Source organism: Phaenicophaeus curvirostris, chromosome 3 (assembly GCF_032191515.1).
Source record: "Phaenicophaeus curvirostris isolate KB17595 chromosome 3, BPBGC_Pcur_1.0, whole genome shotgun sequence".
Taxonomy (NCBI): domain Eukaryota; kingdom Metazoa; phylum Chordata; class Aves; order Cuculiformes; family Cuculidae; genus Phaenicophaeus; species Phaenicophaeus curvirostris.
In genome coordinates this window covers 30,289,485-30,302,816 of record NC_091394.1, presented here as the reverse complement: position 1 = coordinate 30,302,816, position 13,332 = coordinate 30,289,485, and the positions used below count along the sequence as shown (strand labels likewise).

Genomic DNA, 13,332 nt, shown 5'->3' with positions numbered 1-13,332 from the left:
CTTCTCTTCTCTTCTCTTCTCTTCTCTTCTCTTCTCTTCTCTTCTCTTCTCTTCTCTTCTCTTCTCTTCTCTTCTCTTCTCTTCTCTTCTCTTCTCTTCTCATTAACGTGAAAACTGTGTCTCCACTGGTAATTTCAGGCTGCATTTCATAATGGAATTGCAGCCATGTAAGACTGTTCTACAGACTATCATCTGTCTGTTTTATTTAGCAATTGAATTTGTTTTGAGTACAGTTATTTACTGTAAATTTTCCTGTAGATCTCAGCATTTGGAAGAGCCCTTGGAATCCACAGTTCAGAAAGAACACTGCTCACAGTAATTGCCTTCTTCCCATCAGTGAGCAACAGGAAAAGGAGAGTGAGGTGGAGTATTTTTCCTTTGAAAACCAGTATTTTTCAAGTGTCTGTGGATTTTGGACATTGCCTACTACCAAACTGGGCAGGCTGCTCTCTTCTCCATGATCCCTCACAATGCCTTCACACCACCTAGTCTGCAACATCCAGGAGGTCTTTTAGGGAACTAGGTCATTGGCAAGAAAATTAACTTTACCAAAAATTTTCTTCTTAAGAGGGAAAAAAAACCTTCCTCTTTAGTCCCAGAGAACTGCTCATCACCTAGGCAGGCAACTAATCATGGTAGCTTAAGGGAGGGAGCAGAAACACATGGAAGGATGGAGACAAGGGGAGCAGCATCCATCTCCTGGTAATAGAATGGCTCAGCTGTGTCCTAAAACTGCGCTAGTAATTCCCTGGTAAAATCACATACAAGAGAGAAGGAGTAGGTGTGTTTCAATGTTTACCAATCCTGATGTCAAGTTGTCAAGTGTTTCAATTTAACAAAATGAATATTTTCAAATGGGAGGTAGGCTTCAGTGTCCCTTTAGGATTGCCAGTATTTTTACCTGCTGTAGTAGACTATTCCTCTGTCTGCTTATTTCTGCAGACTACTACATTTCATATTTAATTTGGAATAGCTTTATTATGATAAATGGAACAAATAGAGGCTACCCACCTTAATACCATCACTACAGATGTTTTTATTAGTATTTATGCTGATGAGGAATAAAACAGTTGGAACAAGAAGCTCATAATATTAGAGGCACAAAGAAAAAGAGCTGGGTTTTTTTGAAACCAAGAATGGCTGATCACAGCTTAAAGTTTTATGTGGGAATTAAGTGTCTAATTCACAACCACTGCAGAGCAGATCTTGTCAGAAAAGGCCTTCCTTTATTCTGAACCTTCTCTTTGTTACATGGAAGTTTATGGAGGAGTTGGAGAACTTTGTAGCACATACCATTTTCCTCACAGGAAAAAATAAGGAATAGGCCTGCCCTGCTTAAGAACAAGCAAGACTACAACAGAAAAGTCTTCTGCTTTCTCTGTTCTCTGAGAACAAATCCTGAGAGCCTCATTCCAGCTTGAACCCTGACCCCTGATCTACATTTAAAAGAGAGGTCCCACAAGAATACTTTGCTGCTCTACCATATAAAGTGGCATTTTCCTTGAGACCTATACAGAAGTTGGGTAGGTAAAGCTAAAAGATACTGAGTATCTAAGTTTATCCTTTCCATGCAGATCCCTGTCCTCCTGACTCCTTCATGTGGGAGAATCTATCACTTATCTTTATGGCACAAAAATCATAGGTTTATTGGAGACATGCTACACTAGGAAAAGATCAAAGTAAGATTATCTATGCAGATGTCTCCAGAGGCCTACAGCTCTTTGGCAAATATCACATGGGGTATTTTAAGGTAGATGTCATCGTAGTGAGGCCTTCCAAAAGTAAAACATGCCTAAAGTTGATGTTAGAAAGAAATAGTTACTGTTTTTTAGGTTTTTATCTCTAATTTGGCTCTCATCAGGTAGTCTTTTTTACAGCACATTAACACATTAGGATGAAGCATAGTGAAAATGTGCTTGTATTTTGTCCTCAGTGCTTGCCGATGCAGATATTAGTGGGGAAAAAAAAGATCTAATTTCCAAAATAACCTCCAATTATGGGGAGGAATATCGTCCGAAGAAGAGAATGGTGTTGGTTGTGTTGTGCCTGATGAAGAAGAGGAATGGGTGGTCAGCTTTGAACTCATAAGAAACTGGGCAACACAGAGGCACTACAGCAAGCTCCATAGAACCTGCTGCTTCAGTGCCCTCTTCATTGACTTCTATGAATGACTTCTGGATGACCTTGGACACAGCCAAACCATCTTTCCTAGAGATTCCTGACAAATCAGCTTCTCCCCAGTCAAAAACATTCATCACTCCCATCTCCTGGAGAATCCTGTTGAGGACATAACTTTCCTCCATTTTGAACCGAGGCAGGTACACCTTCACTCTCAGCTGCTGCATCCTAGCTGAGCTGGTCCATTCTGCTAGTTTTTCATATGTCAGCATGCATTCAAGCTGTAAGGCAGTATTAATAATAATGATTGACACCATAATGAACAGAAAAAAAAAGATAACAAGGTTCAGTTTTTCCCACTTGTCTCCTGCCCACACTGGAGAAGTTTAAAAATTATTGCTTTGTTTGCAGCCCCTTATGTCTGTTGCTAGAGAATAAAAGGAAATATTACCTGTTCTAGACCAGTAAAGTCCTCACAGACATCAGGAAGCAGAATGAACATGCTCAGTTCATTATTAAAGTATGGGAGCTCTATCACTTTCATTTTCAGTTCATCTATGAAGGCCATGTTAAAATAACCTTCTTGGAACATCATCTGCACTGTCTTTTTCTCGTTCTGGAACACAGGAAACATATTAAGCAGAAATATAGAAATACAGGAGCAATCACTCTGATTGTACTTGGTTTCACTATTGTGATTAAAGTTCAGTCCAGAAAATGTTATTTACACTGGCCATGGGTTTAATGCACTTGCAGCATTCACATGTTCCTCTCTTAACTGTAGCTTAAATGAAGTTATCCATTTTAGAAGCATAAAACCTACTTTTCCTTTTCTACTTAGGCCAGATCACTTTACACACATCTCCCTCGTTATGTCATTCTTTTTTTCTGGTATGTAAGATAAGGGAGAATATGCATCTAATGCAACCAATGAATTTAAATTCTTCGTGGATAATGTATACATTCTCCTAAGATGCTTGTCTTTAGCTCATTTTTTTTCCTGAAAACAAACACTGTTCTGTTAGTAAATAGTAGCAAATTAACAGAATCCTCATACTCAGTCCCTGAAGCAGACTGGTTTTGAAACAGCATCCTTAGTTGTGAAATCCTCAACAAAGTTAGTGCACGTGCTTAGTGACTTTAACCCTGCCAGTCTTTCAGCTGCATGAGAGGCATTTCTTATGGGAAGTGATAGAAACACATATATATTTGAGTTTCAAACTGGAGAGAAGACGTAGCTTTCCATTCTCCTAGCTGAAGACCAGTCCTTTGTCTTGGGATAACAGAGAGGAGAATATCTCCATTCTGCTGTTATAGGAAACTGACATCTGATTTCCATCCCCAGGTGTTTCAGTTCTTGTCCATACTGTACCTCACTCAGCTGGAAATACATTTCCTTAGTGTCATCTTTGTTAAATTCTGCTGCCCACTTTCCTTTAAAATATATAGCATTGACCAGGACAAGTACAGTAGAGGGATCAATAAATCCAGCCGCAAATAGATCTTTGATTTTACCTTTAAAAACAGTGAATTAAGAAGAATTATTACTTTATTCAGTTAAGCACCTGCATTTGACTATTAATAATTACTCCTTTAAATCTGTTAAGTAGTACAATGGTGTCAGAAAAACAACAAAAAGTTTATGTACAGCTTTTGAGGCCAGGAATTGAAGGCATTTTTGTACTATGTCTGACATTTATTTTCTCTTGATCAAAAAAAATCAGTAAGAGTTTAATATATAAAAATCTCACACTCTTTGACTCTTTGAAAAACAGAGAAGGAAACTGAAATTCAGATGTGATATTCCTAACTGGCTGGATGCAAACCAAACAACCTGAACATATTGTTCTTTACCTTTTGTCACATTTTCCACCCAGAAGTTAATCTTCTCTCTGGCTTCTTCTTCAGTGTATCTAAAATTGACAGCTTCTAGTTCTGCTCGATAGAATTTCTTTGTGGAATCCAAATATTGCTAGAGAGTACAAATGACAGAATTTTATCGCAATGTGATGATTTTTACAAGTTTGATAATTTCATGGGTTCCGTATAACTTCATGTGGCAGATCCACAAGAAAGAAATGAGTAAAACAGACATGTATAAAAAAAATTAATTAACTAAAGCATGCACTTTTTAGAGGGAGATTATTTATAATAAATTATATTTGCAAATATATTTTTATGTATTTTCAAGCTGTACTGAGCAGCAGAAATATTTCATAACAGTAAAAAAGTTCAGATACTAAAACTTAGTGCCTTTCTTTAAGTTTATGTGTCAATGTTATGCTGCTGGTCTTCCCCCAGTCACCAAATGAAGAAGGCTGCCTTATTTTGAACAAATAACCAGGCCTAATAGTATCATAGTCAGGTGTGTGCATATATATTTCTCTGTGCAGGTATATACACTATAAAACTTGCATTAAATATAAAACTTTTCCAGGCAGCTGGTCATCTTTTCTCTGGCTCTGAAAATACCTTGAAATCTTGACTTGAAAAGAAAAAGGTGGCTACAGCACTATTTTTATCCATACTCTTATAAACACTGTATGTCTGGTTTCCGCATTTGCATTGCCTGAGCTGCCAGTGTTCCACAGGAATGTTGTGAGATGTTCACTTACGCTTAAAATAGGCTAATTGGCAAACATCTCAGAGATGCTGCTTTCTTCTGAGCCTTGTTTGAAAAGGCAGCAGGACTCATTCACATAGACTCTGAAGGAAAGATTCGAGACTGAGTCCAATAGTTTTAAAAAATAGAAATAGAAAAGACACTAGGGGAGAAAAGAAGTCTTCTGCTGGTCACAGACCTTTGTTCCTTGGATAGAAATTATGCAGCAAGTACCAGCTGTATTAGGCACCAGTTGCGCATGGCAAGTATATACTGACAGTGGTTAATGCTATCACATTTTCCAGAATGCACAGGGAGAGCTGTTACCACAGATCTTTTTCTTGTACAAAAGCTTTTAAGTCACATCTTGTCTGTGCTCTGCTGTTCCTTATGTCTAACCACAGAGATGGATAGGTTCCCTGACTGCAAGAGCTGTGGAGTGCGGTCATTTAGCAGTGCAACCTGACAGCGCCATTGCGTTTGATTTCCCTCTGTAGTTCATGATGGAAGAAATTCTACTGAGCTTATAACTCCCAAGAGTTGTTAAAACAGACACCAAGGCCACTTACCTGGAAGAACGGATAAGTAATTTCTCCAAAGAGCCTGTTGGCAATGGTAAGGGAGCATCCTGGTCTGGGTTCACTGACTGCATCCAACAGAACCTGGAACTGGGAATGGACTTCTCTAGCTTCTTCACACTTCAAACAGGAAAACAGAAGTATGGAAGTTTCATTGTAGGCTTGGGCTTTCCTGTGCAAAGCTAGATCTGATGGTGAGTTTCAACCTCTCTCTGTGAGTGCAACTGAGTCCACTTGCTGCGCCTATTGGAATAAATGCATCAGGACATCACCTCCAACTACCTCTGTTCCAGATGTACAGAGTAGCACAATAACTCCCCTTCGAGCCCGCACTCGTCCACCTCCAAATCACATTGAACCCCACAGGGGTGGGCTCTGCACACACTGGGCAAAAGTCTGATGGCTTAGAGCCTGGGAAGAGCAAGCTCCAAGGCTTTGACATTCTCTGTATACAAACCTTTGAGGGTGCAATTTAAACTCTTCTTACATTTTAGATTGGTACTGCTCTTTTAGTAAGAAACTTGTAATAATAAAGCTTAGGTATTGAAATACGTGATCTCACAAGGCCCCTTAAATAGCTAATAAAAGAATAATAATGAGAAGGTTTAGGAATCTATACAGAGAGGCTGTTCCACCCTGCTGTACTTTCTGATTAAGTGATGGTTTGCAAGGAAAACGATTGGAAACCAGCACCTCTTTTTATTTCTCAGAGCTGCAACTGTATCTTACCTTCTCAGAAGGGTATTTGTTTCTCTCTTTTGTACTGTTCAAGACTTCACTGAAATGAAATACCTGCAATGTAAATGTTGGGTAAACACAGCTGAGTGGCTGTACTTCAAAGCTCAAACGGAGTGTTGCAAGCCTATCCTAAAATGCAGCCAGACACAGTCAATGGGGAAAGTCTCATTTTCCCTTTATCATGAGATCCTTGCAAGTGAACAAGAAGTTTTCTTAGAAGGTGAGCTCATAAAATCTTTGTAATATTCCATCTTAAGAAAGAAGATTTGGGGTATTCAGAGAAGACAGAAGACCATGTCAAAGGGAACCACAACTTCTGAGCCCTAGAGAGTGGAAGGATACCTCCAAAACACTCTCTTCAGCACCAATGCATTTATTGAATAATCAATTACTGTAATAGTGTTTAATCTGAAAAAGTTTGATATTAGGAATTGTATAAGAGAGGGTATTATTAAAGGCCCCCTGTGTGCACCACTCCGTTGGACACTTAGGAAATATATCAGATGTTACTATCAGCCTCTTGGCTCATATCTTGTCATTATCCCCTTTTCAGAACAAACGAAACCCACCTTCTCAATCTGTTTGAGTGTATTGCCCCTGGCTCCGAGGATAACCATCCCAAAGGCAGCTGAGAGACTTAGTGGGCAGAAGAAGATGTTTTCATTTCTTTTTCTTTTGCTCAGCTCTCTGAAAAAGTCAAGACAGAACTTGGCATTGGCTGCGCTGAGAGAGCACATTGTGGTACTATGGTCACCTGCAACAAGGGAAACAAAGATTTAGGCTTCCCATCCTAATGCCCTTAGATACCTTGGTGAAGCACAGTAAGGTTTTCTGCAGTACGCTGGCTAAATTGTGCAGCATTTCACAGATGATTCCTGATTTGTCATGTCTGGGATTTCACAGTGAACCTCAGATTGAAACAACTCATCTGAAAGCTGGCACCCTGAATGGCAGGAGCATCACGTTTTCCGAAACAGTATTCTGAGTTCTGCTGTTTCTCCAGCTGAAGCAATAGCTACAGCTTTGTTACTTAGTCCTAATCTTGTCCTAAGAACAGTCCTAGCTCACTTTATGCCCTGATCTTTATTGCCTCAAATCCTCTAGGCACAGAACTTATTAATTACACTCCTTGATCTTACCTTACTCTGTGTGTGTGTCTTTCAAAACCTCGTGTATATTAATCAGCTGTGCCTCACATACTGTGTCCTTCCAAGGATGACTGATAATGAACATTCAGTAGAAAACTGAACCACACGTAGACTCACTTAGCAAGATTTTTGAACAAGGGCGCATTGTGTATTAGTGGAAAATTCCAGACATTTTTTTCATCTGCAGCTTTAACGTTTTTTTGAGATATGGTATATATATAGTTATGATCACAACTATTAGTAGCAGATGATCTTGAATGTTCTGCAAAACTCTTCACATCTGCTTAGGACAGAGTTCCTTTCTAATGAAAGCCTTTTCCCAGTGTCTTCATGCAGTAAAGTTATGTAGAGGCATCTGATCCATTAGAAAGTCAGCTTGGAATTTCAGACTTTCCAGCTATTCTAAGTCCCTTTTGTTTTGATTCCTACTGAGTCTGAATAACTTTCCTCACAGATGTGAAATATACTCCTCCCCCATTACACAAGAAGAATACAATTATCCATATAAACATTTATAATACCATTTTAATTAATAATGGTGTAGAAAGATTAGGTTCTCATACACTACCAGTCTGTGTCATGCAGAAGTGGGAAAAGGTTTGCTTTTAATTTTTGAGGAGAAGAAAAAAAGTAAAGCCATTGTATAAGTTAAGCACAGCTTCATCACATAGCCCATACATTTCAATGCTATCCAAAACATTGCACAGGTCTTGAAAATATTCTCACTTCCTCAATATAAGTTAAATACAGTTTATATGTGTTAAGCAGATATCTGCATCACTAAAGCACGTATCAGTCTTTACAGCTTTCATAGTTATGTGATTTGTAATTTAAATGTTAGAATTAAAGGTCAGTGAGATATTTACCTTCTCCTCAGGACTGACGGTGTCAACTGGACTCTTCAGCTTGATGACAGGGCTTCTGGAGCACTGGGATATAATGCCATTGCCACTCCCAGTGGCAGCATAATATTCATTCATGATGAATCACATTCCTGTCTGTTGCAAGCAGTTAGTATAATCAGGGAACCTTTTGTGGAATCTGGACTTTTTCCTTATCCCCAGGAAGTCAGAAAAAAGTCACAATTATAAGTGCGTAATAAGAAGTAAAAAAAAAAAATTACCTAGTTATTAAAAAAAGGACTTTTCTGGGGTTTTACCAGCAAAAAAAAATAAATTCTACAAAATTTGATGTGTGTTACTGTCAGAAACAACACTACCAAGTGGAAACACATATGTTTCCATAATAGAAATTAACTCTTAAAGCCTCTACAGTTAGCGTAGTAGCAGAGGAAAGAAAAATTCAAAATATAAAAGTACCTAATAGGCCAATTGTGACATGAGGCAGTGGTCCCAGAGTGGAAGTAGGTCAATACCCTTTTCCTGCTCCAGCTGTGTGCTTCTGAAGACTTCTTTCTTAAAGAACTCTTCCAGGGATTTTTCCCTACCTGTTCTCTTCTTCATCTGGAAATTTTGTCCTTAATGGAGGAGAGGAATTCAGCCATTTGTTACAGAGTTTGTTGAATATCCAACAGCTTGGACAACCAGGAGCTTGCTTTCATTTGCATGACATCCTAGAAGAGCGGGCATGGTACATGCACAGCACAACTGTGCAGAGCGTGTGCACTGGCTATGCTGCAGCTGAGCACTCTAGTTGTTGCAGTGATGTAGCACAGATAAAGAGCATTCCTATCAACCACGCAGCATGTGCAGACAAACCAATATGCCTGGGATGCTACACTTCCCATTGAGAAATTGGAGTTAGGGGGTGCCCATGTATTATCTGCATTTCCTTAGGTGTTCCTGATGGAAATATGAGAGCCCTGTTCCTCTATTGTGGGTTACTGGCATTGTGATATTTTTACTGCTGGCTGGGAAGGTATTTGTGGCACAAGGGGCAAAACAGAGGGACGCTATTCCTGTCCATATGGTCTTCTTTGAAACCCTTGCATTCTTCAGATGAGTTTACAGGAAAGCTGGATGAGTTTTACCCAGATGTTGACATGTCAGCTAAGTTTACCCCAGATCTTCTAATTACTCTCCATTTTTACCAGTGACTCTGAGAAAGTTCAGTCCTTGCCTTATATTGCTTCGACAAGGCATAGGCAGAAGGCACAGAGTAACCTAAGTATGAGTAATAGTATGTTTCTGGGGTTATTTTCCTGAAAAAACACTTAATTCACATTTAGGTTGATATGGTGGGTGGATGGACAAGTATTTGTGTGAGCGTATGCAAGCTCAAACACTTACAACACTGTTTTGTAAGTACACTTACATATCAACCCAATCATACACTAGGCTTCTCTGGTATTTAGGAAGCTCTGAAGGCAATTTCATATCATCTGTAATACACTCTTGAGTTTATTTCTTTTCCTGTTTGAATTTTCACACATCTATTTTCTTGGAGGAAATGGAAATTAAATCTTTTTTAACAATGAAATGTATGCATGTATGAAAATTCTGCTGAGATGAAACATCAGGATTTTGGCATTCCAATCTAGGCAACGGTCAATAGATGATACTGCAGTGGTCTCTCCGGACATCACTTCTTCTTACTTCATTACTGAGGTGCTGATAATCCTCCAAACTAGTCATTCTGGTACCCAGAAAATGACAAAAACCCAGAGCACAAATTCAAAATGAAACTTGTCTATGATAATGCTGATGGTCTTGGTGATGCTTTGAGTGAAGGAAACAGGAATTAGGCATGTTTATGCACTTGTGAAAAGGAAATTCCTTGGGTTTTATCACTTAAGCATTTCTTCTTAGAACATTCAAGATTTTTTCAATGTTATCAGGGATACTGCGGAGTGATGAACTCTCATCACAAGCATTTATTGTTTTATCACTGATAAAGGAATAGGTAATTACACAGAACAAGGTATATCTTCAGAGAAATGGGGATCACCACAAGAATTTATACATCTTGTAATAACTCTGAATAGATACATTGAGCAAATCTCTGTTGTTCTTTCGCAACTCCATGTAGTCATTAGTTAGCTTTGATGGGAAATGACAGAAACATGTGGCTGGAAGGAGTCTTGAGATGGTTTAAGTGCTGCCCTAAAGCAAGATCAAAGATTTCTAGATTACAGTTGATAGGGGTTTGTAGAACCTGGTTTTAGGAGCTTCTAGACAAACAGTTTCCAAACCTCTGTTATGTTTCAGTGTTTCCTTATCCCTGCAGTTTTAGCTCACCTCTGTCCTAAATCATCCTGGTTGTAAATTAGAACAGTTTCATCCAGGAATCTTTTAACTTTGACATATGGTACCAGCCACATCATGTCAATACTTATTAGTCAATTTATTCTTTGCACAAGGTGCAGTGTTTGGGAGTGTCTCCCTGGTCTTAAAAGATAATTATTGTAGACGTACTCATGACCAAGAACTTATTACTGCACTAATCACAGTACCCAAAACACTGTGGGTATTGTTAGCTACTGAGCTTCTTCAAGAAATTATGGACTTGGAAACCTGAAACACCCTTCAGGGCTGGTCAGCAGTAGAGCACTATATAATTTTCAGTATTCTGAGAAGAAAGGTATTGCTTTTGGCCATCAAACTGGATGTTAAATGTAATTACTCTTCCTCACTCTTGTCGCCATCCTTGTGGTATGATTTCCATAACTAGTTAAATTATGCAGTTTCTTGGTAGTCTAACGTTATTAGCATAAAAGTTAGTGTGGGGATGTTCTTGCCAATCCCTACAGCTAGTGAAGTCAGATGTACTGCTGTCCAGAAGCAAAGTGTTAGTGATAGCCAATATTGTGCACATACTGCAAGCAACTGAGTTTCTGAAAACAAATAAAATTTGGAAATACACTTCCCAAGCTGCCAAGACCTGTGAAGAACTGGCAGGTGTGTAATTTGAAAATGCAGGGTCAAATTTTCAGCCAGTGTAAACTGATTCAGCTCAAGAGGAGGTGCGAAAAGAGAATTCGTTCCCATGGAAAAAGGCTCTTCTTCAGGCCACAGAATAATGTGGATGTGCAAATGGTATGTTTTCCTCATCCTGATGTGGAAGCTGTATACTGTATGATTTCATCAATCTGCAATTCAAATTCCCTTCTACGTATCTGAGGTATCCAAGGACTACTGAACTGTCCCAAAAATAAAGTTCTCTGCATCTCTCCACATTTCTACTTTCTGTAAGTCGTACTTATTTTTTTTTTATCATCAATAAAGTTGTCGTTCTCATACAGTCCTGGATAAAATCCAATAGCCTCTTAATTTCTGACCTGCCCATAACCCAAGTAATCACCTTGTAAGTACTATACACTGTGTCCCAGGTGTTTGTAAACATTTATATGTAATCTGATTTAGAACCTGTGACCAGTATCACTTAACAACAACCTTCATAAAACCAAGATACGTTTACTACACAGAATAAGATACTAAATAAAAATTGATAGTAAAAAAATTTCCTTCTATGAACAATTATTTCATGCAGAACAGGCAAAATAGTCCCTGCTCTTTTGGTCTTGCAAGGTTGTTGGATGTGAACAACAATGTCTTGACAGAAGGTGATGTTCAGTAGCTTCAGTATTTGACCTGGGACACCCATATGAAATCTATACACTCACAGAAGTGTCTCATGCTCTTTCAGATAACAGCAGATCTCTAACTACAAAATGCTTATGAAGGGACATTAAGGGTGTCTGGAAAAACATGACACAACACTTCCCACCCAACTACCTAATTATGGGCCAGTGGAAGAGTGTCCTTGTGGTACAGCAGCACACACACCCACTGCTGCTATGGGTGGAAAGCACCATTTGACCCTTTTTCTAAACCTCCATCTTGTACAAAGTAAACTCTGGCACTAACACACAGGAGGTAAGCAGGAGCTAGAACAACATCAAATGTTTGTGGACTCTCTTCAAAGCTCTGATCATGCCAGCAAGCCTTCTCATTTGAGAGCAGGGAAAGACTGCAACCAAGTATCTTCATTCACAGAGCTGCAGCTTACTATATATTTAAGACACGGTTCATTTATTTGCCCTGTATTTGGTAACCAGCTACAGGATGTGCCATAAATATATTCCCCTTTTGTGTGCCTTTGTGCTACATGGAGAGACACAGCAATGTGGGTTCATTTCTAAACAGAGACTTCCTGATGGCCCTTTTTTCTTCCTGCTATGCACAAGTGACTGAGCAACTCAGCTGGAGACTAGGGTTTGAATTCTTTTCTCAGGCATGGGTTAATATCTACCATAATTCCTCAATATCAGTTCACTGATGTTTTAATAGCTTATAAACCTATACTGTGTAAGGGCAGAAAAAATTTATAGGCAGAAGAGAACAGAATTGGACCCAATTTAATTCCACAGTATAGTTCCAGTCTCTGTCCCAGTTATGAATATCAACAATCAGGCCCACGGGTTTGCAGACTTTGGAGATACTAACATTCCATACAAACTATGAGTACTGCAGTACTTCACTCACTCTTGTACACACAGAAAATGAGCTTTGCTATGCAGAAGCAAACTGAGAGAACTGCATATATACACTTAACAATTCTTACCACTGAAAATTAGTAAAGACAAATTTAATGATACAAGGCCTTACCTGAAGTGGGTGTAGGCACAAAAAACACTCAACTCACTATTTCACAGTATATTGTAAAATGGGTATTAAAACCTATGGATGTCATGCAAGAAAAATAAACCAAAAAGTATTGCCACTTGTTTGCTGTTTTAAAACACTTCCCTTTATATTACCACATTTGGAAAACTGCAGCTAAACCCTGTGCTTTAGGTCGAACTCAGCCAACAGCCAAGTGCCCACATAACCACTTGCTCATTTCCTTCCATCCCTAAAGGGATCGGGGAGAGGATTAGGAAGAGCAAAAGGGGTAAAGATTGTGAGAGGAGATAAAGGCAGTTTAATAGGTAAAGGAACGAGTAAACAAACAGTGCAGAAGTTCACCATTTCACAGAAGCAGACTGATGCCCAGCCAGTCTCTGAGAAACAGACACTCAGGAAGCAAAAAAACACCACCCCACCACCTTCTTCTTCTCTATTCCAGTCCAATTTTTATTGCTGACATGATGTTATATAGTATGGAACATCACTTTGACCAATTCAGGTCAGCTATGCTTGCTACGTTCTTCGTAGCTTCTTGTCCACCTCCAACTCACTTGCTAGGG

The 13,332-nt window shown here is 39.0% G+C and overlaps 1 protein-coding gene across 2 annotated transcripts; it reads right to left on the bottom strand.

Moving 5' to 3' along the window:
- Positions 1 to 1,716: 1,716 nt before the first annotated feature.
- On the bottom strand, positions 1,717 to 7,070 carry LOC138718877 (serpin B11-like). 2 transcript variants are annotated; one of them, XM_069853561.1, is made up of 8 exons: positions 6,844 to 7,070; positions 6,606 to 6,723; positions 6,028 to 6,090; positions 5,290 to 5,418; positions 3,973 to 4,090; positions 3,491 to 3,633; positions 2,570 to 2,734; positions 1,717 to 2,399 (listed from the first exon to the last, which is right to left on the bottom strand). In XM_069853561.1, exons 2-8 carry the CDS (start codon positions 6,651 to 6,653, stop codon positions 1,995 to 1,997), a joined length of 1,071 nt encoding a protein of 356 aa, XP_069709662.1. In that variant the 5' UTR covers positions 6,654 to 6,723; positions 6,844 to 7,070; the 3' UTR covers positions 1,717 to 1,994. The 2 variants fall into 2 exon arrangements, with proteins under 2 accessions (XP_069709662.1, XP_069709661.1); XM_069853560.1 differs by lacking the exon at positions 6,844 to 7,070 and having other exon boundaries at positions 6,606 to 6,811.
- Between the last annotated feature and the right edge of the window lie 6,262 nt (positions 7,071 to 13,332).

Excerpts from the sequence above, each read along its gene's own strand:
- LOC138718877 (XM_069853560.1), bottom strand. The coding sequence starts at position 6,773 with ATGTGCTCTCTCAGCGCAGCCAATGCCAAGTTCTGTCTTGACTTTTTC. Across the intron at positions 2,735-3,490 it reads TGTATTTCCAGCTGAGTGAG|AACGAGAAAAAGACAGTGCA; the intron begins GTACAGTATGGA and ends CCTGTGTTCCAG. Across the intron at positions 2,400-2,569 it reads ACTTTACTGGTCTAGAACAG|CTTGAATGCATGCTGACATA; the intron begins GTAATATTTCCT and ends ACTGCCTTACAG.